The 24,201-nt window shown below is 41.2% G+C and overlaps 2 protein-coding genes across 2 annotated transcripts in view; one reads left to right on the plus strand and one right to left on the minus strand.

Moving 5' to 3' along the window:
* Window positions 1-15,060, plus strand: part of hlcs (holocarboxylase synthetase (biotin-(proprionyl-CoA-carboxylase (ATP-hydrolysing)) ligase)) — a 32,257-nt gene extending 17,197 nt beyond the window's left edge. Inside the window, 5 exon segments of the mRNA XM_058789657.1 lie at window positions 10,396-10,457; window positions 10,548-10,708; window positions 12,141-12,255; window positions 12,330-12,525; window positions 14,080-15,060. Of these exon segments, the coding sequence (XP_058645640.1) occupies window positions 10,396-10,457; window positions 10,548-10,708; window positions 12,141-12,255; window positions 12,330-12,525; window positions 14,080-14,251 (706 nt within the window). The 3' untranslated portion in view covers window positions 14,252-15,060.
* Window positions 15,061-18,218: 3,158 nt separating this feature from the next.
* The window catches only part of sim2 (SIM bHLH transcription factor 2), a 15,502-nt gene continuing 9,519 nt past the window's right edge, over window positions 18,219-24,201 (minus strand). Inside the window, exons 8-10 of the mRNA XM_058789659.1 lie at window positions 23,568-23,715; window positions 21,844-22,289; window positions 18,219-18,764 (exon numbers count right to left, since the gene is read on the minus strand). Of these exons, the coding sequence (XP_058645642.1) occupies window positions 18,385-18,764; window positions 21,844-22,289; window positions 23,568-23,715 (974 nt within the window). The 3' untranslated portion in view covers window positions 18,219-18,384. The remainder of the gene's footprint in view (window positions 18,765-21,843; window positions 22,290-23,567; window positions 23,716-24,201) is intronic.

Below are 24,201 nucleotides of genomic sequence, written 5' to 3' on the forward strand. Positions count from 1 at the left end.
GTGTGTGTGTGTTATTTGTCTGTCTGCCTGCCTGTGTGTGTGTGTGAGTCTGTCTCTCTCTCTGTGTGTGTCTCTGTCTGTCTCTCTCTGTGTGTGTGTGTGTGTGTGTGTCTGTCTGCCTGTGTGTGTGTGAGTCTGTCTCTCTCTGTGTGTGTGTGTGTGTGTGTGTCTCTGTCTGTCTGTCTCTCTGTGTGTGTGTGTGTGTGTGTCTGTCTGTCTCTGTGTGTGTGTGTGTGTGTGTGTGTCTGTCTGCCTGTGTGTGTGAGTCTGTCTCTCTCTGTGTGTGTGTGTGTGTGTGTGTGTGTCTCTGTCTGTCTGTCTCTCTCTGTGTGTGTGTGTGTGTGTCTCTGTCTGTCTCTCTCTCTGTGTGTGTGTGTGTGTGTGTGTGTGTGTGTGTGTCTGTCTGCCTGTGTGTGTGTGAGTCTGTCTCTCTCTGTGTGTGTGTGTGTGTGTGTGTCTCTGTCTGTCTGTCTCTCTCTGTGTGTGTGTGTGTGTGTGTGTGTGTGTGTGTGTGTGTGTGTGTGTGTGTTTGATGAGAGTATTAGCGCTCTGTTTGAGCAGCACACACTAATAATGGGCAGCCGGAGACTCTCGCTGTTTCTCACAAGGTCACAAACAGAGCAGAATCTCAGCGACCCCGTCACGTCTCTATTAAACCAGCGCTCTCGTCTCTCTCTGAAGCTTGAGATCTACTAGACCTGTTTAGGCCATGAACAATTCTTTACTGCTTTTGAATATTTTTTAAGTTAATAATACAGTGTTTCCTCGTTCTTTCACCAAAGCCAATCTGACATTTTACCCTGTATAATGAACCTTTAGACTACATACATGCGCACAGCAGAGGAAACGGAAGCTGCGTCTGAAGAGGCGTTTAGATGTTTACACACTACTGTTTAATACAAGACATGAATGCATCTAACCTCCAATAACAAATGCATAAATAATGTTTTGATATATTAAAGATAAAACGTTGAATACCGATATTTGAAATTATTTAAATAATAAAAGATACATTAAATGTGAAATTAAAGCCACCAGCAGGTGGCAGCAAGTCACTGTTAATCAGTGAGTCGTTGCGATTGAACCGAATCATTTAAACAGTTGATTCATTCAGGAACGAAACACCGTCATGTTGCTCAGAGACACAAAACAGTGCTGTGACTGTGTTTGGAGTGATTTTTGTTGTCGAAATAGAGCAAAAACAGGAAATATAGTGTCTAAAACGTAAGTCTCTTAATTAACTTCTTGTTTATTGAAAGAAAAAAAAATCAATATCACATTTGTAATCATTGTAATTTATGGAGAAAAACATCACTCTTTGTGTGAAATTGATTAACTATATGAAGTGGTATAAATATATACATTTTCTGCCCCCATGTCTTGAATTTGTGATCGTTCTAAATGTATTTAATAGACTGAAGCATGCAGTGAAAGAACACACTCTAAATGCGTATGCACACTAGTCTAGACTTCACTAATGTTTTCGTGCACTCTGAGGGTGTTTTGAATGGTTTTTGCAAAATACTCTAACTTCAAATCGCACATCGTTAAAACAACAATTACGATATTATCTCACACGATATATATCGCACACCCCTAGTATATATATTAGGGGTGTAACGATTCACTCGTTTTCTCGATGCATCGATTACAAACCCTGACGATGCATATGCATCAATCTTGAAACATGGATTTTTGAATCATTAATCGTCGATTTCAGCCAGTAATAGATTTAGATGCCAAGAATCGAATGAATTGAGATTTCTATAGTGATTCAGTGCTTTAAAATATATACACAACATTAAATTCCTACAAGCACGAATTAATGGAGACCTTAACCAGCGGCTTGTTCGTGCCTCACATCTCTCCGGTATTTACCGTCTGTCACAGGATTGAGCTCACGCTCGGTTGTAGCTCTCACTGCGGACTCATTTACTGACCAGCCAGATTGAGCCAGTATGTGATCTCCTCTTAGTACTCGTGGCCAGTACTGCTGAAGTAAAGTAGTTTTACTCTTCTGTAGTTTTTCAATGGCTGAGCTGCTTCAGTCCAGTAAGTGTTCATCTGGAAATATGACTGCCGTTATTCTGACGTCTACTTGATAAAAATCAGCCAAGATTTGATACGAGAAGCAGCCGCTGAAGCTGGACGTTTGTAGAGTTACACTAAAAGAGCTTTTACTGGATAAAACACTCTAAACTATCAACCAGACGACAGAAGACATGAGGAGATTGATCACGTTAATCATTTAGAGACCTTAGAAATTCACTTATCAAGTATGATAATAACTTTATATGGTTGCAGTGTGTTGCCTGATAAAGTGATTTTCTTCACTGCTGGAGATTGAGGGATGCATTGAGCGTCTCTGGTCTTTAAGCTCAGGCAGCAGACGTCCATTTGGCTTCTTATTTTAAGATGTTTATAGTTAGTCACAACCTTTATTTTCAAGCCATTCATCATTTGAAGATTGATGATCAAAAAGCACATTTTGTCATTTATGGAGGACTCGAGCGTGGACTGCTGGAGTTTTCTAGAGGAGCACGAGGCACTGTTTTCAGAGCGGGTCAGATCTCTTTCTCCTCTCTGAGCGTAATTAACACTCTCACACTGAGGTCGTCCTGTCGTGTAGCAATCAGTGTTTGTTTTAACAGCGAATCCAAAACCCAAACTGACACCGTTGGAATTAAACGGCACTTCCTGTGAAAACACCGGCTCTGTGTCACGAGGGGCCGGAGGAAAGCTGCCCAGCAGCCAAAGCATCAGGTTAGTACATGCAGTGAAATTAGTCCAATTGACCTGCGTGCTCCAGCGGCAATTACCTCAAATCGCAAGCAGATGCTGGTCGCTCTCATTTCATATTCTCCTACATCTGGCGCTCAGCGCTGGAGGAGAAGTGTGTGTCTGTGGCGAGTGTTGAGGAGCGCAAGAGATCGAGTTTCAGAGCCGCGGCCGTTTAATCTGAAGATCTGCGAGCTGAAGGAGAGAGAGAGAGTGTGTGTGTGTGTGTGAATTCATGTGAGCGCATGTTTATATGCGAGAGTGTGTGTGTGTGTGTGTGTGTGAATTCATGTGAGCGCGTGTTTATATGTGAGTGTGTGTGTGTGTGTGTGTGCTATTCATTTGAGCGTGTGTGTGTGCGCGTGCAAATTCATGTTTATGTGAGTGTGTGTGAGTGAGTTCATGTGAGCGTGTGTGTGAAGAGGGTGTGTTTGAGAGAGTGCGTTTGTTTGTGTGCACGTGTTTTTGTGTGTGTGTGTCCGAGTTCATGTCTGTGTGTGTGTGTGTGTTTTACTAATAGCAGAAAGTGATTGATCAGCTGTGTTTCTGTTTGAAGATGGTAATTGCTGCAGCTCCTCCAGAAACAGGATTTTCCCAATTAATCACATTTACAGATTAGACGACCCTGATCGATCATCACATTTCTGCCCTGCCTGATCAATACTAATATACTTATGCTAATTGCTGGAAATCCAGTTTTAGTGCCACACATTGATGCGTGCCGTGCGTCATATTTCTGCTCCGTATGAGCGTTTCTGCATCTGATCGTGTGCGTCGCTTTAAGAGCTTCTGTTGGACACTAACAGATCTGATGTGCTTTCGGTTCTGTGATGATGGCCGATATAACGAATATTAACAATATTATTGCAGTACTTTCGCTGACCATACTTAGGAATGCAGCAAAATTAGCATGAACTGGTGTTTCCGGTCTCCTACACTGGTTTGCGTGTGAATGAAAGTCAGTGGAAGTTAAAGTATGAATAGATTGAGTCAGAATAGATCTGTGCAAACTAGAGCTGCCGCTTATTCTTACAAAGAGTAGCGCTTGTTGCAACAACAAAGCTTAACTAATACTCAGAAACAGAACATTGCAATTTGTATTTTTTTTATATTTCTATAATTCACATTTTTATATTGGTAAATAAATATATAATAAATATAATATATAAATATGGTAATTAAACAAAAGTTTCTTGTTCATTTAGTAAAAAGCATTAAGTGGCCAGTGTCTTTTGAATTTTTTTTAACTAGGTTTAATTTTGCATTAAACAATTTGTGTGTGCTTGTAACGAGCCGTTCTGTCCAGATCATGTCTTCAAAACAATAAATGGGTAAATTTTTGGGGTTACAATCCAAAGCACAATCCCCCCCTGCAGACCTGTGCTGAGACGCTGGTGTGTGTGTGTGTGTGTGTGTGTGAGATCCCTTGGGTCTCTGGGTAATTGACCGTTTGGCTCAGCGGCCACAACAAAAGCACACACTAGTGTTGTCAAAAGACCCAGTACTTCGGTACCAAGTTGGTACTAAAAAAATGAAAACGTCACTGTACCAGGTCTTTGTAAGTCCTCGCTTTCCTTCCGGTTTAAATAGCTTGTAAGCACTGTGTGCATTTTACTTTCACTTTTAAATTGGCGCCAATTCGGCATCAATTGATTGAATTGAATTCAAGCAACAACAAAATACATTGTAGAACATAGAACTTTTATTAACAAAACAAATAAAAATAAACCATGCTATATGCCTAATATAAAATTACAAATAACTTGCACAAGGTTTAGGTAGGCTATACAAAACTGAAAATCAGTAAACACTGGAACCAAATAAATAAGAAACGTACGTTTATTAGCAAAACGAATAAAAAAAAAAGCTTGAAGACACGTCATACTTGATGTAAAATAAAAATACACAGTTTAAATAAAAATCACTGTGGAACCAAATAAATGAATAAATGTTTAAAAAAAAAAAAAAAAAACTTCCAAAATCACCTTGAATAAATTGCAGAAGTCAACAGGTTTTTCAAAATCCAAAATATTTTTGAACAGGTGCTTTTGCATGTGGTTCTGAAACTCTTGTCCGTCTCACGACGGCGGGGTGGTGTCGTCTGCCGGGCTCTGCTCATCACTCGCTGCAGGACCGATGTAGTGGATCGTGTCTCATTGACTGGGGTTAGAAGCACTTCTGCACACGCTCACGTGTCATCAGACCGTTTAATCACGTTTGATTCTCTGCAGCGTGAGAGACTGAAATTCCTCCATTGTTTGTGTCTTAATTACTAATGGTTCGTCTTTTCTTCTTTCACTCTTTTCAGGCCGTTACTGAGGTTTGTTCCTAATGCGGCTGCAGACTAGCTGCTTTCACAATGAGATTAACTGACCCTCAACACACACACACACACACACACACACACCTCATTGAGCCGCTAAGAGCATTACTGTGTGTGTGATCCATTGCTGATCTCATATTTGTGTTGCTGAAATTAATTTGATGCCTCTTTACATGTTAATCTGAGAGGGATTGATTTCTGCTGAACAAAGACAAGAGAGAGAGAGAGAAACCGAGGGAGACCGAGCCAGAGTTTGTTGTAGTTTTTGTCGCGTTTGTTCAGGGTTTGTGTGTCGTTCTCAGGGAGTTTCAACATTTCTCTCTTCAGCAGAATCTTGCATCTCGGTTCTACTTGTTTTTTTCCGCTGGTATTGAACCTGCAATCTTGTGTTGCTAGCGCTGTGTTCCAGGTGAGCTTCAGCAAAACACAAAACAGATGTTAAATTCATTTTTGTGATTCTAATCTTTAGTGTCGTGACCTTTCATTTTGTAAAAAAATAATAAATTGAGAGCAACACAAACCAGATTTACACATTCTCACAAAAAAATCAGTTAAATGAAGACACACACGCACACACACACACACAGGCTCACACAGAGTCTCGCTCACACAAACAGAGTCACACACACGCACACACACAGAGGCTGGTCGCGGCGTCTCTTTCTGCGCTGTTAGCGGCTGATGCTTTTATTAAAAGCTGATTTGTGCTGCTGAAGGACTGCAGAGCTCCGTCTGCTGCTGATGCGCTCGGCTGCGGCTGCGTCACGATCCGCTCGCGGGGGTCTGCTCCGCTCCTGCCCAACTGTGAACGCTCTCAATTATCACACGACTCTGAGCGTCTGGCTAACCCACCGCTGCTGCTCCGAGGTCATGATCTCAGCCGCTGTGTGTGTGTGTGTGTGTGTGAGAGTCTGCTGAAATCCCTCTCGTTTCTGCAGCGTTTTGCACATTTGATGGTCTCTTCTACACTTCTAATTCTGCTGGTGTTTTTAATAGTTCTCCGTGTCTGTGTTTGACGCGTCAGACCGCCAGGGTTTCTGTTTTTGCAGTTTTTTTTTTCATTTCTTGCTCTTGCAAGTACGTCCAGTTCAATTAAAACTCTTTGAGAAAACAAATTCCTCCGTCTGCAAATTAGCATGTGTGGCCGGCGCCGCGTCGTTCCAGAAAACACTCTGGCTTTCAGCGCTTCACAACACACATGGACTGGTTTGCTGTAAAAACACTGGAAACTCTGTTCCTCTGGTGGAGTTTCCGCTGATAGGCAGCTCTATCTGAGCACGGCGTCCCATGATGCAGCGCTTCAATAGCTGGATTAGAGCAGAGCTCTGCGTCTCTTTGCATCTGAATGCTGCTCTCTGTGTCTGGCTCTGAGCGGCTCCGCAGACTGAAGAAGCTCTTCTGTAAACCTATTCGCTCTAAACCACACACGGATCCAAGATTCCTGCGCCTGTAACATCCGTCGTTTCCGCTCGCCCAGCTTCTTCGACTGATTTCAGAAGTGAAGCGAGGAGTGGCGAGATGCGGCTGTGGAGCGTGATTAGCGTGAGAGAGGATGAGGTGGCATGGAAGTGACTTTATTAAACTTCTGGAGTACTGGAGCGTTTCTGTGAGATTGATGCGTCCAGCGTGACTCGGGTCAAGTGGACGGCTGTTTGCTTTAGTGGGGGGTGTTGTTTGATGGGGCTGCTGGGATAGCAAGCCTGTGATAGGGGTCAAAGGTCAATTACAGTCCAGCGAGAAGCTAGAAGAGTCCTCATGAGATGGATCAGTGCACATGCCTCAGTGCCTAATTTTCTGAATTTTGCATTAATGATTCTGATATTTTCATTATTATTATTATTATTATTATTATTATTATTATTACCAGGGCTTGACATCAACTTTTTTGCACGCCTGTCACTGTGGCTAGTGGTTTTCCAAAATTACTAGCCCCTCTGCATTTTCACAATTTTGTTGTTAGGAAATAACATTTTATATGACTAAAGTTACTGCATACTATAATTTATTTTAATTGATTTCCAGGTCTCTTTTTTTGCCCATTTAAAAGCCATTTTTTCCCTAACCATATTAAAGGGGTCCTATTATGCTCCTTTACAAAGTCTTGATTTTGTTTTGGGGGTGTACTAGAACATGCTCTCATGATTGGTGGTTCGAAAATCGCATTTTTCACATAATTTACATTATTACAACACCTCTCTCCTCAGCCTGACACAAACGACTCGATTAGTTCCGGGTTTGATGAAGGCCCGCCTTCTGAAAAACGAAATGTGTTGTGATTGGTTAGCTGTCCCAGTGCGTTGTGATTGGTGAACAGCTTAGACAGCGTTTCAGTATTGCCCCGCCCCTTGCCAAAGCAGCAAGTTCGTCAATATTGCCATCAATTCAGACCCCGAGAATATTGAACAAGAGGATCGCAGAACCTTTGCACGCACGGATACTGCAAGACATATTAAAGTGGTAACATTATTGTTGTTGGGTTTTTTTGTGGCTAAATCACGTTTTAGATAGGGTTAGGTTATTGTTAATTCTAACATTTTAACATGAATTGCAGTGAAACTGTTTTACAGTTGAACTTATTTATACCATAGTCCCACAGACTTACACTATTTGTGGCGGCATATATATATATATGCAAGTTAATTCTCAGCCAGCAGGAGGCACTGTTGGAGAGAGCGAGGTTTCCCCGGTAACGCTGTACACAAAGCAGAGCTCCGCTCACAAACGCTGCTTTATCAGACATTACATGCACGATTTAAATGAAAATGACATCCAAAATCTTCTGAAAACAGTCGGTTTCCTTCAGAAATACAGTGATATAAGAACACCGGCACCGGGCTTCGATTTTGAAACGTGCAGTGCTCAACCAAGCGTTCTCCACCCGCCAACCGTTTGAATTTCTGTAGGCGAGATTTATTTTTGTGATATTCTAATGGACCACTTTGTGATGTCACAAATACAGGAAAACAACTTTGTAGTCCAAACGAGCCATTCGTTGTAGTTCTTGAAAAGGGATTATTTTAGAAACGAAATATCTCCCTTTGGAGTTGACTTTGAGATTTGTAACTTTGTAGACCTTTTTATGCCCAGACATACACACTACACACTGACTAACATTCAAAAAGTGAAAAAGCATAATAGGACCCCTTTAAATATATGCGTCATCTTTCATATCAAATTCTTACATTTTATTAATAATTTCACTTAATATCAGACAATATAAGGCTGTTACCAGTCAAATGAAATCAATATTAACAAAACTGATCTTCCCACTGCAGAAGAAACAGAAGGAGTTTGAGGAGCCAATGGCGTTACGAGGTTTAGTGGCGGAGGCGTCTCTTACTGATCCAGGATCAGTGATCCTTACCTGTTATTTTTGATTTGAGCTTGACTTTCAGAAATGCTTTGGAAAATGTAACGTTAGCTTTTGTTGACGCCACCGCGCTACTTGATTAAAAAAATAGAGCTTCGCTACTGAAAAGCTATTTGATTCAGAAAGCAGTGACGCTACCGCCACGCTACTGAGAAATGTAGTTAAACTAGTAGCATCACTACTTGTAGCGACGCTTCTGCCCATCACTGACCGCTGTTTGGAACTATTTTCATTAAACAAATCAAACAAAAATTGTCAGTATTGTACAAAATGTATATTAACTACTTGTTTGAACTCATGTGTAAAATCAGTGTCAAATTTGCAGTCGTGGTTTTCAAGGAAAACTTCACTCTCTTGGTCGTGTCATGTTGCTATATGCTACAAATATAAAAACTTAAGTTACATTTTTACTGCAGATTTGTTTCTTCTGTGTGCAGTTGTTTATTTGTTTTGATTTCTCCACGAGATTCTCTCACAGACAGACAGGCTGCGTGAGCACGACCTCGTTACTGTTGATTATCCATTATCATTCGCTGTTTACAAGATAATAAAGAGTCATTCTCACCGAAATTTTAATTTTAATCAGATTAGTTGTCCAGTCGGACAAGTAAAATTCTCTTTAACTTACCCTTTCAAAAAATCCACTTGTCCCAGACAAGCTCTTTTATAGGGGTGTGCTATATATACCGTCTGCGATTAATATCGTCATTGTTTTAACGATGTGCGATTTTTTTTTTTTTTTTTTTTTTTTTTTTTGATATTTTCTAGTATTTTGCAAAAACCATTTAAAACACCCCTACAGAGTGCACGCTTACTAGGAGTGCGATACTGGCATTTTCTGCGGATCGGGGTATCGGTCAGACGAGACCGATCCAAATCCGATATTGTGCGTATAGTATTTTTCCCACTAATTTTAGATTTTATATAATTGTGCACTCATGATTTTTCTAGAGTAACTTTTGCTACTGAATTATCCACTAACCTAGTTTATAATAGTATTTGTGTCATAGATTATAATTATATATGCATTCATTTGTTGTTTTTCTTTACAATAAAGTTGTCTATATTTAGTAGATTGTGTAACACAAAAAAAGTCATGATCAGGTCAACACACATTGAGGTATAAAAATTCAACACTGATTTTAAAAAAACTGCCCAGGTATCGGTATCGGCAGATAATCTGAATTTTTGGTATCGGATCGGGATCGGTTCTGAAAGTGGTATCGAGCCACCCCTAACACTTACATTAGTGAAGTCTAGACTAGTGTGCATACGCATTTAGAGTGTGTTCTTTCACTGCATGATTCAGTCTATTAAATACATTTAGAACGATCACAAATTCAAGACATGGGGGCAGAAAATGTATATATTTATACCACTTCATATAGTTAATCAATTTCACACAAAGAGTGATGTTTTTTTCCCCAAAAATTACCATGATTACAAATGTGATTTTGATTCTGATGTTGAACAGTTCAGTAAACAAGAAGTTAAGAGATTTATGTTTTAGACGCCATATTGCCTGTTTTTGGACTATTTCGACAATAATTCCAAACACAGTCACAAAATGTAAAAATCAATTTAAACTTATTGGAAAAGATTCATTTTTATCAGTGTGAACTGACCACCACACAGTCCACAGTAGTCTTTAAGATACCAGCACAATAACACACTCCGCAAAATATTGTCTAATTATCGTTATCGATAAAATCCCAGCAAATATTGAGATATTATTTTTTTGTCAGTATCACACACTCCTACTGTTACTGTAGGCTATATAAAATTCAGCCCTCCAAAGTGGCCAGTGGTGTTAACGTGAAGCCCTGATTATTACTGTGAAGATGCTTTGAATCGATCTGTACTGTATGAAGATGAGTGTTTTTGAGTTCTCCTGTCGTCTGAAGGGTCTCTGTTCCTCCTGCAGGTTGATGCCGCCGCAGGACACGGGGTTAATCGCCATAGCGGCGCGTCAGACGCAGGGCAAAGGTCAGCGGGTTTCCATCGGCTCTTACGCAGCCGCATTAACTCTGGTTTAACGAGTAAACGAGTGTGTCATTCATTAATGCTGTGCTGCAGGCCGCGGGGGGAACGCCTGGTTGAGTCCGCTGGGATGCGCCATGTTCACTCTCCACCTGCAGCTTCCTGTGAACTCACCGCTCGGACAGAGAATCCCCTTCCTGCAGCACCTCGCCGCCCTCGCCGTGGTGCAGTCTGTCAGAACACTGCCCGGATATGAGGTGTACACACACACACACACACACACATGCTCTCTCTCTCACACACGTTCGTTTTTGTGAAAAGTGGGGACTCTCCATAGGCGTAATGGTTGTTATACTGTACTTACTGTATGTGCTATTGTCCTACACCAACCCTACACCTAAACCTACCCCTTACAGGAGACTGTCTGTATTTCAGATTTTCAATACACTCCATTCTGAGTGATTTATAAGCGTTTTGAAAAGTGGGGTCATGGGTCAATGTCCTGAAAAGTCACCTTCACCTTGTAATACCTGTCATTATACACATCTATGTCCTGACTTTTCACAAAAACGCGCACGCACACACACACACACACACACACACTCACACTCACACACGTGTCTCTGGTGATGGTCCACTGAAGTTTCTGTGGGTTGTAGAGAAAGTGCTTTAAATGAATTCCAGGATTCTGTCTCTCTTAAACCAGAGTGATTCTGCAGACAGGAAATTAGTTTAAATGCATCTTTTGTGTTTCTCAGGTTGGTGTGTCAGTAATGACTGGGAGGTAATCCATCACTTTGAGTAAAAAAAAAAGCATATCATACGTAATCAGATTACTTTCTTCAAGTAACTAGTAAAGCAATGCATTACTTTTTAATTTAGAAGAAATCTGAGTTACTTTTTCCAATAATTAACTCCAGCTCCTGTGTTTGTCATGTATTGAGTGACAGCTCTGGTGTTGCCATGTTGAGAGAAATCAGGAGTAAGAACATGATCTTACTGTAGTTCTAGACTAAATATCAACATTATTTACTCATCTCACCTGCACTAAACACATTCAGCGTTCCTCACAATCAATAAAAACTGTCAAATACAAACTCAGAATATTATACAAACCTGCAATAATTAAATATGTTAAATAAGACCAATATCATTTATGTATTTAATCCCATTTTATTAAACAATATCTTTGCTGCTGACCTTCGATGATCCAATTCTATCATACTAATAATCATAAATGACACTCATTTTTAGTTATCACTGAATAGAGTTGATCTTTCTTCTCCTGCGTCGTATTCTTCATGTGATTAGTTTGAGCGTCCTCTACTGTACAGACGTGAATCTACATCTCCTTCAGTCCGAGCCGCATTCACTTCACTTTTAGTGTGAAAGAGCTTTTATATTTGTAGAAGAACTTTTTTATAATAAAAACAAATAAGCAGGCCCTGCCCAGATTTAAGTACAAGTACAAGTATTTAAAAGTAACGTAACGCATTACTTTCCATATTAAGTAACATAATTAGTTACTTTTTTAGGGAGTGACTCAATATTGTAATGCATTACTTTCCCCAACACTGCCTGTGACTCCTGACGATATATTGAGATCTTATGAATTGAAATGATCAGTCTGTGCAAGAAACTGAACATTATTTACAGCGTTATTACCTGTGAACGCTCCTGTTTGTGCAGGATGTGGACCTGCGGCTGAAGTGGCCCAATGACATCTACTACAGTAACCTGATGAAGCTCGGCGGGGTTCTGGTCAACTCCAGCGTCACGGGTCAAACCTTCAGTCTTCTGATCGGTAAGGTCTCGCTGCATCAGCAGATCAGTGCGTTCGCAGGGTCACGATCGAGACGTCTGTGGTGTCTCCTGCAGGCTGCGGCTTCAACGTGAGCAACAGCAACCCGACCGTCTGCATTAACGACCTGCTGCGGCAGCAGAAGCTGGATCCGCTCGCTCCGGCGCAGCTCATCGCGCGCTCCGTCACGCTTCTGGAGCGCTACGTGTCTGAGTTCCAGCTGCGCGGCACGCAGACGCTGCTGCCGCTCTACTACAGCAGATGGGTGCACAGGTCAGTCTGCCGCTCCTCCGCACCTGGGGTGTGCCATATATATATATCTCGTCTGCCATAACATCCCAGTCGTTGTTTTAACGACATGCGATTTGACATTATCCAGTATATCGCAAAAACCAAACAAAACGTGATGAACACGCATTTACAGTGCATTCTTTCACTGCGTGATTCAGTCGGTCAAAAATGCATTTAGAATAGTCACAAAATTCAAGATATGTGGGAAGAATAATTTCATATAGTTTCATTTTATATCAGACACGAAGAGTGCCTTTTTTTTTTCTTTTTTTTTATCCAAAAATCAAATACAATACAAATGATTTTTTACATCAGTTCAATATACTGGAAGTTAATATTAAGAGACTTACGTTTTAGACACCGTATTTCCTGTTTTGCTCTATTTTGCCAACAAAAATCACTCCAAACACAGTCACAGCACTGTTTTGAGTCTCTGAGCAACATGACGGTGTTTCGTTCCTGAATGAATCAACTGTTTAAATGATTCGGTTCAATCACAATGACTCACTTATTAACAGAGAATTGCTGCCACCTGCTGGTGGCTTTAATTTCATATTTAAAGTATCTTTTTATTTTTTTTTAATAATTTCAAATATCAGTATTCAATGTTTTATTTATTATTTATGCATTTGTAACTGCAGGTTAAATGTGTGTAAACGCATCTAAACGCCTCTTCAGACGCAGCTTCTGTTTCCTCTGCAGTGCAAAGATGAATTTTGTTGATACGGAGTTAATTTGCTCTGTAACAGCCCAAATGTCTTATTATTATAGTTGACTGATTAAATGTAATAATTTGACTCAAAAGATGATGCACACTTTTAGAAAGAATGGCTTTATAAAGGTAAAAAATCAATTTTAAACTTATTGCAAAAGATTAATTTCTGTCACTGCTGTGAACTGACCACACAGATGAAGAAGAATATCAAACACTTCAGGAGTCAGCTGTCCACGGCAGTCCTTATGATATGAGCACAATAACACGCGCAGCAAAATATTGTCTAATTATCGCTATCGAAATATAATTTTTTTGTCCATATTGCACATCCACATACACACCTGGGCTGACTAGGGCTTGGAAAACAAATAGATTCATAGCAAATGGAGAAATGATTCAATATCGATTCTGAGATTTTCCGAATGCATGGCGATTCTTTCTGGAGTGGATTCTGAGTTTAGTTTCGAGCAGCAGGTGGCGCTGCATGCTCCAGATTCAGCCGTACTCTGCTCGTTTCCAAATCCTTACACACTCCAACCAAAAATAATCATTCTTAAGGAAGCGAATCACAAGGGTGTTCACAGTGGGCTGTGTTTACATTAATCTGGTGTCATAAAAGCATTCTGAGCCGAGGTGAGATTACAGACTCGGTGCTCTTCAGCGCTCTTCTTCATCAGTGTTTGAGTGTGCGGATAAACACTAGAGCAGAGCGCCATCTGCTGTTAAAATATAAGCTCAGAATCAGCTCCAGAGAGAATCACCATGCATTCAGAAGATCTCAGAATCGATTCTGCATCGGTTTACGTGTGTCTGTGTTTCAGCGGCACACATGTGCGTCTGTGGAGCGAGGACGGACCCGAGGCCGAGGTGCTGGGTCTGGATGAGAATGGCTTTCTGCAGGTGCGTGCCGGAGATCAGAGCGTCGTGTCTGTGCAACCGGACGGAAACTCCTTCGACATGCTGAGGAACCTGGTGGTGACCAAAACCAGCTGAGCTTCATGTTCACATCTCCTCAGCAGACAACATCACACAACAGCTGATTAGCCATCACTTAATCACTTAATACCACATCATTTAGCAGAAATGCCTTTCTCGTTCAGAACTGTGTTAACTCGTTTCTGCTGATGTTCAGGGCAAACTGACTCGTTCTGCTTCTGCTGCATGATGCTTTTCAGAGTCGGCCAGAACAATGTGAATCTTGAGAAGTGGGTGTGATATTTCTGTAGAATTGAATCTCTCATGTTAATGAGGTAAATAGCCCATTTTGATTTCACACTGACTGAAGTGTGTGCAGACAGACAGCTGGGGTGTTAACGGGCTTTAATAGGAGCAATAGAAGTCTCATTCAGTGTTTGGTGTAATGGATCACAGCGTAATTACTCAGTAAAACACACGCTCGTATATCTGAAAAATATTCATTTGAAATCATTATGTAGAAGGTTTGCAATTCTTCCCATTAAAGTTTCCCATCTCAGGAACACACACTGGTTTTACAGTAAAGGCTGTTGGCCTTTTCTCATGGAGTGAGTGAGTTTAGAGCGGTAATTAGTGATCTGTAGTGGATTACTATCCGTTTACCCAACACTGGCCTCATTCTCTGAACTGAAACGCTACTGACGCTCGTTACAACTTGTGGTTTTGTCTGTAATTCTAGTTTGGTTGCACGATTGATTTTGAGGTGATTTTGTATATTCGTATCAAATCAGTATCACTAAATATTTTGTAATGATTCGTGGTTTAACAGATAAAGATGACATTCCAGAGTTGTAGAAAATGAAATGAAATAAAACGATTGTGACTGATCTGTTGTCGCAGGTGTGTGTGTGTGTGTGTGTGTGAGAGAGAGAGAGAGAGAGAGTGTCTGTCTGTCTGTCTGTCTGTCTGTCTGTGTGTGTGTGAGTGTGTGTGTGAGTGAGAGAGAGTCTCCTGTGTGTGTGTGTGTGTGTGTGTGTGTGTGTGTGTGTGTGTGTGAGAGAGTCTCCTGTGTGTGTGTGTGAGAGAGAGTCTCCTGTGTGTGTGTGTGTGTGTGTGTGTGTGAGTGAGAGAGAGTCTCCTGTGTGTGTGTGAGAGAGAGAGAGTCTCCTGTGTGTGTGTGTGTGTGTGTGTGTGAGAGAGAGAGTCTCCTGTGTGTGTGTGTGTGTGTGTGTGTGTGAGAGAGAGTCTCCTGTGTGTGTGAGAGAGAGAGAGAGTCTCCTGTGTGTGTGTGTGTGTGTGTGTGTGAGTGAGAGAGAGAGAGTCTCCTGTGTGTGTGTGTGTGTGTGTGTTTCCTGGCGGTGTCATGTTCATTCGTCCTCGGTGAGCAGCAGCTCATCTGTCATCTGCACCTCGTGCTTCAGGCTCGTCTCTCGTCTTGATGAGGTGAAAATATTCCTCCGAGCTTCGCTAAACGGTCGGAGATCTTTCACCTCATTACAAACCCATTCATCGCCCCCCGCTTCCTCCCATTCGAGCCCATTCGGTCTTATTAAATCACTGATACGGTTCTCCAGGTGGTCCGGTGCTTGGCGGGACGCGATCACCCATAAAAGCGTTTTTAAACTGATGACGCCGAGTAAACGAGCGTGCAACCTTTAGAAATCATTAAGCAAATAGCTCACCTCCGATCCATAAACGCCACATCCACAATATCCTGTTAAACAATTTCAGATGGAGGTTCCCTGAAGGTCAAACCAAATCTAGCACCTCTGCATAATACCGGACTCCACTCTTCGGTCCCTGGAGACGCTGGCTCTTCTTCAAAATCATAAAAAGCCGCAGTCTTCATCAGCAAACAAACACAGCAAGTATTAACCCTCTGCAGGAGGAGTATTAGATCTCCAAACGCTTCATCAATCCGTCGTGTGCGAGCTGCTCAGACCGAACGAGAGATGAAAGTTCCTGCTCCAATAATAATTTTAATAACGGGGAGAATTGGTACTTCTGTTCAATATTCTGATGCTGAGATTCACGACACAACACGCTCTCGTGTGTCATCTCATGTTTATTGAAATTCTAATCAAACTAGTCGTTTTAGTAACATCCGCTGCATCTGTTAGACTCTTGGTTTGCACCATAAATAACCGAGCTGCACAATGGTGGAGCAGTATAAATATGCCCATTATAGCAGCTTAATATGAAGAGAGTGACCAGTTAGAAACCTGCAGGATTGGTTGTTAAACAACAGAAAACTGGACCAGCACCCCATAAATGACGGTTTTTCCAAAAATGTTCATAGAAATAATTTCACAATCATTGTCCTGTTTACTCCGTTTCATTCCAGCAGTTCTTCATTTAAAGCTGAGGTGTGAGATGTCCTGTTAAGTTTGAAGAGTGAAAAACTGAATATTGATCAGTTTGTTTGAGTGACTTCTGACTCGACCAATCACAGAGTCTGGGGCGGGACTGTCTGTCTGACTGACCAATGGCAGATGTGGGTGATATAAATCAGTTTAGACGCATAGAATTACACGCTTCTCCTTTAAAGGTGCAATAAGTATGTGTGTTCGACTTGAAGCGGCGCTGCACAGAACGAAAAACATCAAAATACCGTGAGAGCTAAATCATCTGGAGCCGTCTGCTCTCTAACTGCTTCTGCAGCGCCGCTTCCAGTCGAACACAACTAGAGGTTTCTGAGAAAGCTGTTAATATTTGAAGTCACTAAAACAAACACCCCTAACTTGATAGCTGCGCTCCAAATCACAAACACACTACGCTGCTGCCAGGATTCTGACTAGAACCAGAAGATCTGAGCACATCACACCAGTCCTCAGGTCCTTACACTGGCTTCCAGTTACATTGAGGATTGATTTTAAAGTACTTTTACTCGTTTATAAATCTCTCAATAGCCTAGGACCTAACAGATATGCTCACTGAATATAAACCTAACAGACCACTCAGATCATTAGGATCGAGTCGGTTAGAAACACCAAGGGTTCACACAAAACAAGGGGAGTCTGCTTGTAGCTATTATGCCGCCCGCAGCTGGAAGCAGCTTCCAGAAGAGATCAGATGTGCTAAAACATTAGCCACATTTAAATCCAGACTCAAAACTCATCTGTTTAGCTGTGCATTTACCGAATGAGCGTCTGAACTGACTGCACTGTATTTTATGTACAATCATTTTCTATTCTTAACTGTTTTAAATTCATTTTAAATCAATTTTTATATCATTTTAAAAGTTTTTAAATTCTTTGCTTTTATTGTTGTGATTATATGTATGATTATTTTAATTTCATTCATGTAAAGCACTTTGAATTACCATTGTGTATGAAATGTGCTATACAAATAAACTTGCCTTGCACCTCCCCCTTCATGAATGGACACGCCCCTTGCTGCTGATTGGCTACAAGTGTGTGTTGGCGCTCTGTCTGATCCACTTTTAACAGCCTTCCTCAGAAATCACTTACTGCACCTTTAAATTCAGATATTTTTACAGAAATCCTGCTGAAACATTTGCTCTTTTTGCTATAGCTAAATTAGATGAAATATTTTAGTTTTGTAAATGTTGGCACAAAAGCATGTTTCAAAAACAATCTGTGGATGATTATGTCTTGCATATCTGAGTTTAGTGAACAATAACATGCAGCAAATATGTGTCCCTGCAGCACAAAAGCAGTCATAAGCAGCTCAGGTATATTTGTAGCAATAGCCAACAATACATTGTATGGGTCACAATTATCCATTTTTCTTTTATGCCAAAAATCATTAGGATATTAAGATCATGTTCCATGAAGATATTTAGTAAATTTCCTACCGTAAATATATCAAAACTTCATTTTTGATTAGTAATATGCATTGCTAAGAACTTCATTTGAACAACTTTAAAGGAGATTTTCTCAATATTTAGATTTTTTTGCTCTCTCAGATTCCAGATTTCAAATAGTTGTATCTCAGCCAAATATTGTCCAACAAACCATACATCAATGGAGAGATTATTTATTCAGCTTTCAGATGATGAATTTTTTTTAAAATGGACCTTTATGACTGGTTTTGTGGTCCAGGGTCACATATAAGGTTCGTCTGGAGGCCTGAATGACCGAAAGGTGTCCTCTCCGTACTCCAGACGTCATGGCTGTAGAATCCCGGGTCAAACAGATATTCCTGCGCATGTGAACAGATGCTCTGTAGTTTTGCATAAGCGCAGCGGGTCACCTCTCGTTGCTGATGATGACGGAGGTGCTGATGTAATGAGGGACGCGGTGTGCGTCGCCGGCGGGGCTCTGGGTCCGGTGCACCTCCTCGGCCCGGTACCCATCCGTTAAGTGGCTGAGAGCATAGGGTCCTGATGGGACGTGTTTGGCCCAGACGTGGTGGAGGTTGAGAGCGACTCGGCTCTGGGCCACCAGCAGTCTCTTGTCCTCCGCGTGGTTCTGCTCCGAGAGTCTGTGTCTCTGCGTCTGCTGGCCGAAGCCCTGGAGCGCCTGATGCTCTCTGCTGCTGCGGTTCTGACCCGGCTCCTCTTTAAACGCCCCGCCGGGTCTGTAGCCCTGCAGCAGCTGGGCTGTGAATGCGCCGTCGGCCGCCGGACCTGACGGACAGAGTCACTGCTGTTAGACATGCAGTCCAGTAATGCAGCTAATCAAACATTTACATTTATGCATTTGGCAGACGCTTTTATCGTTTGTACACTTGGTGCACATTTGATCAGTTCTTGCTTTCTTTGGGAATCGAACCCATGACCTTGCCACTGCAAGCACTGCCCTGATTCTACTGTATCCATATCCTGCCACTACTGAATCGTCCCTAGCAATAATTTTCATCAAACAATTATATAGTCAGGTCCATAAATATTGGGACATCGACACAATTCTAACATTTTTGGCTCTATACACCACCACAATGGATTTAAAATGAAATGACTGTCAGCTTTAATTTGAGGGTATTTACATCCAAACCAGGTGAACGGTGTAGGAATTACAACAGTTTGCATATGTGCCTCCCACTTGTTAAGGGACCAAAAGTAATGGGACAGAATAATAATCATAAATCAAACTTTCACTTTTTAATACTTGGTTGCAAATCCTTTGCAGTCAATTACAGCCTGAAGTCTGGAACGCATAGACATCACCAGACGCTGGGTTTCATCCCTGATGATGCTCTGCCAGGCCTCTACTGCAACCGTCTTCAGTTCCTGCTTGTTCTTGCGGCATTTTCCCTTCAGTTTTGTCTTCAGCAAGTGAAATGCATGCTCAATCGGATTCAGGTCAGGTGATTGACTTGGCCATTGCAACAGTCCACTTCTTTCCCTTCAAAAACTCTTTGGTTGCTTTTGCAGTATGCTTTGGGTCATTGTCCATCTGCACTGTGAAGCGCCGTCCAATGAGTTCTGAAGCATTTGGCTGAATATGAGCAGATAATATTGCCCGAAACACTTCAGAATTCATCCTGCTGCTTTTGTCAGCAGTCACATCATCAATAAATACAAGAGAACCAGTTCCACTGGCAGCCATACATGCCCACGCCATGACACTTAGGATCATGAGCAGTTCCTTTCCTTCTCCATACTCTTCTCTTCCCATCACTCTGGTACAAGTTGATCTTGGTCTCATCGGTCCATAGGATGTTGTTCCAGAACTGTGAAGGCTTTTTTAATGTCGTTTGGCAAACTCTAATCTGGCCTTCCTCACCAGTGGTTTACATCTTGTGGTGAACCCTCTGTATTCACTCTGGTGAAGTCTTCTCTTGATTGTTGACTTTGACACACATACACCTGCCTCCTGGAGAGTGTTCTTGATCTGGCCGACTGTTGTGAAGGGTGTTTTCTTCACCAGGGAAAGAATTCTTCGGTCATCCACCACAGTTGTTTTCCGAGGTCTTCCGGGTCTTTTGGTGTTGCTGAGCTCACCGGTATGTTCCTTCTTTTTAAGAATGTTCCAAACTGTTGTTTTGGCCACGCCTAATGTTTTTGCTCTCTCTCTGATGGTTTGTTTTGTTTTTTCAGCCTAAAGATGGCTTGCTTCACTGATAGTGACAGCTCTTTGGATCTCATCTTGACAGTTGACAGCAACAGATTCCAAATGCAAATAGCACACTTGAAATGAACTCTGGAGCTTTTATCTGCTCATTGTAATTGGGATAATGAGGGTATAACACACACCTGGCCATGGAACAGCTGAGAAGCCAATTGTCCCATTACTTTTGGTCCCTTAACAAGTGGGAGGCACATATGCAAACTGTTGTAATTCCTACACCATTCACCTGATTTGGATGTAAATACCCTCAAATTAAAGCTGACAGTCTGCAGTTAAAGCACATCTTGTTCGTTTCATTTGAAATCCATTGTGGTGGTGTATAGAGCCAAAAATGTTGGACCTGACTATATATATATATATATACACACACACAGAAAGCTGCTTATTACTCATTTATCCATGTTTCTTTATTGCTCTGACATTTCAATAACTCCTGCCCACTAGAAGCTCCACAGATATATTTGCATACCAAGACGATATATAAATGATATAGAAAAAGTTCAGTCGATTTACACTTTATATCATCGCCAACATTTATATTGTCATATCGCCATAGCATGCAGTAATGATTAAAGTTTAATGAACACATTTGACTAGTTGATAAAACCAAAATCTGACCAAAAAAAAAAAACCCAACAAGACTGACTAGTGCTAATGTTCCCCTTGCTAGGGTTTTTTCTTTTTTTACCTGCTGGGACAGGAATGCTTTTTATCCCACAAAAGCAAGATCACCTTGTTTTAATGTTAAAGTCATGCACATAGTAGTGCAATAACCATTTCAAGCAGTTTGTATGGTTTATACGCAGCAAAACAGCATGTATTTGACTGAAAATCCAGAATCATCAACAAGCTAACTATAAAGATAGCACTGTGAATGATGATATCGTTGTCAACAAATGGGATGCTACATTTTATTCAAAATCAAATATCTTAAATATCTATGATTTTAACTTTAATAAGATTTTCCCAGGACACCTGCCGTCCTCCACGATTCTTGTTCTTTCCAACAGCAAAGCACTTGAATGCGACATGCGTGTAATCAGCACTTCTGAAATTGGACATTTTGATAACACACGAACACAGTATTATTCCTTATTTCCTCACAGGAATCCAGAAAACTTCATGACCCAGTTCTAGATGAAGTCATACAGCTGCAGCTCACATGAATGAAAGAGTCATGTCTGAACTATAGTTGATTCAGGACATCAGCAGTCTAATACAGAGACTGGCAAAACGTATTTTATGCATTTTGAAAATACAAAAATACTAAGATTAAATGTATTTAAATACAAAATACATTAGATTTTTTTCAAAGGTATTTAAATACAAAATTTTGTATTTCAAATACACATTTTAAATACATGTATTTGAAATGCTGCCCATCCCTGCCAATGGAGTTAGAAAAATCAACTTTTTCATTCCCCATTGACACACATTTGTTCACTTCATTTTATTAAATTTCTCTTGACTTAAGGATGTTTAGATGTTTGTACTGGAAAACAAGACTAAAATACTGAGGAAGAGATTCATTTAGCAGTTCATGCAACATTTAATTCCACGACTTTCTGAATTTGAGTTTCTGCTGTGATTTAAGAGCCGCAGAAGTGTCTGTGGTTCTGATGAGTTTGTGGTTACCTGAGTATGCGCAGCAGTGCGCAGGCGTCTGCAGGTGTGCCGCAGCTTTATCTGCGCCGCTGCAGCTCCAGGGCGTTTCTCTGCGGACGGCTCTCGTCTGCGTCTGTGTCTGCGCAGCTGTGTGTGCGTAGGACAGTGTGTAGCACGGCTCGGGGACGTGCGTCTGCTCCTGACAGGACGGCAGGCTGCAGGGACTCGACTTCCACGAGGGACACTCCGCTTCATCAGCATGCAGCGAGGTCTGGAAACCGTTCCCGGGGGAGTCTGTGAGCGCTCTTACCTGCGGATACGGGGACGCTTTGGGTTTGCTTTTGACTTTGGCTGCTTTGGCTTTCAGCTGTTTGCGTGAGTCCTGAGGAGCTGCGAGACTTGAGGTCTTATAGGAGAGAGGCGGTCTGGATCTGCTCTGGTCCTGAGAGAACTGCATCTGTTTATATTCCACATCCCTGCGGGAGATACACAGCATCAGTAAACACAGGGTTTCTGAACAAGCCTTAATTCACCCGTCCATAAATTAAGGTCTGAAAGATGTCTTAAATCAGAGCGGAAAATCTTATTCACTGCTAAATCTCTTCCTCAGTGTTTCCGTCTTGTTTTCCAGTACAAACATCTAAACATCCTTAAATCAAGCTGTATTTAGTGGAGATGCAACATGAAGAGTCTTGTTTTCTGTGAAACTGAACAAAATCAAGTGAGTTTATGATTAAAAGAACAACAAATATCTGGTTTCCAGTTTGAATTAAGTTGATTTTTCAGGCTACATTGGCAAATATTTGTTCATTTTAATCATAAACTCACTTCATTTTGATCGTTTTTTCATCAAACAAAGACTTCTTATCTGCTGTCATGTTGCACCTCATATCTTGATTTAAGGATGTTTAGATATTTGTACTGGAAAACAAGATGGGAAGATTTTCTGTTGTTTGCAGTGTGATCAGAAAATACAGTAAAAGTTATTTCCATATTCCAGTGGTTGAGAGCAGAGATATTCTGTTTTTGTTCTTGTAAAATGAATTAAATTAATGGAGATAAATTGGAAGTTGTATTTTCAATATTTTATGTTGCTATTGAAACTCATTGTGCTTTTTGAGACCATATTGATGTATTCTTCTCACTTTATTGCTTAAATTTTCTTGACTTGGTCTTAAGGCCAATACACACCGCACGATTTTAGCAATCCTGTAAGATAACAGCAGATCACACTGCGACATGGATCTAATAAACTTGACTACGACACGTGTGTAAACTCTACGATGACGACGGTTATTGACTCGTACGCTACGACGCACGTTACTACAGAAGAATAATACATCATCAGCATGTGCTTGTGGTAAACAAAAAGAGCACGATAAATCACACTTTAGCATTTGTAGTTTTTATGTGTGCTGGAAAAAAGTGGAAGACATAAGAGCTTGACATAAGCAGTTCTATGTTTTAGCGCAATGTTGCATTGCATTCATGTCGCAGTTTTATTGGTTGATCAGTAAGCGTGGGTCGTAGCAGCAAACACACTGTGTGAAGATCATGCTGTATCGTAGACTGTCTCTGAACCGCTCTCACTGTACGACATGAGAGCTCCGATTAGGAGCCACGATTGTTTCACGATGCCAATCTTTCGTCTGGGACAGCTGGAAATCGTGCAGTGTGTTTCGGGCTTTAAAGAGTGGTATACTTCCCTTCATGAATCCGGCAGACTGCGGTGATGGAGGTGGAAGGAGACTCACGTGAGGACGTGGTTGACGCTGACGATGCAGTGCGGCCGGGACGAGCGGCTGTTGTGAACGATGGTGGCGCAGCTCTGCACCCAAACCCAGCCGCCGTGTTTGGCCAGCATCCGGTAGTACCTGGTGGTGACCTGCCCCTTCACCAGCACTGACACACACACACACACACACACACACACCGAGTGACAGGGTTGGGGTAACACATTACAAGTTACGTGAGTTACGTAATCAGAGTACTTTGAGTAACTAGTAAAGTAATGCATTACGTTTTAATTTAGAAGAAATCTCTGAGTTATTTTTCCAATAATTAACTCCAGCTCCTGTGTTTGTCATGTATTGAGTGACCGCTCTGGTGTTGCCATGTTGAGAGAAATCAGGAGTAAGAACATGATCTTACTGTGGTTCTAGACTAAATATCAACATTATTTACTCATCTCACCTGCACTAAACACATTCAGCGTTCCTCACAATCAATAAAAACTGTCAAATACAAACTCAGAATATTATACAAACCTGCAATAATTAAATATGTTAAATAAGACCAATATCATTTATGTATTTAATCCCATTTTATTAAACAATATCTTTGCTGCTGACCTTCGATGATCCAATTCTATCATACTAATAATCATAA

This window comes from Onychostoma macrolepis, chromosome 10 (assembly GCF_012432095.1).
Source record: "Onychostoma macrolepis isolate SWU-2019 chromosome 10, ASM1243209v1, whole genome shotgun sequence".
Classification (NCBI taxonomy): Eukaryota; Metazoa; Chordata; class Actinopteri; order Cypriniformes; family Cyprinidae; genus Onychostoma; species Onychostoma macrolepis.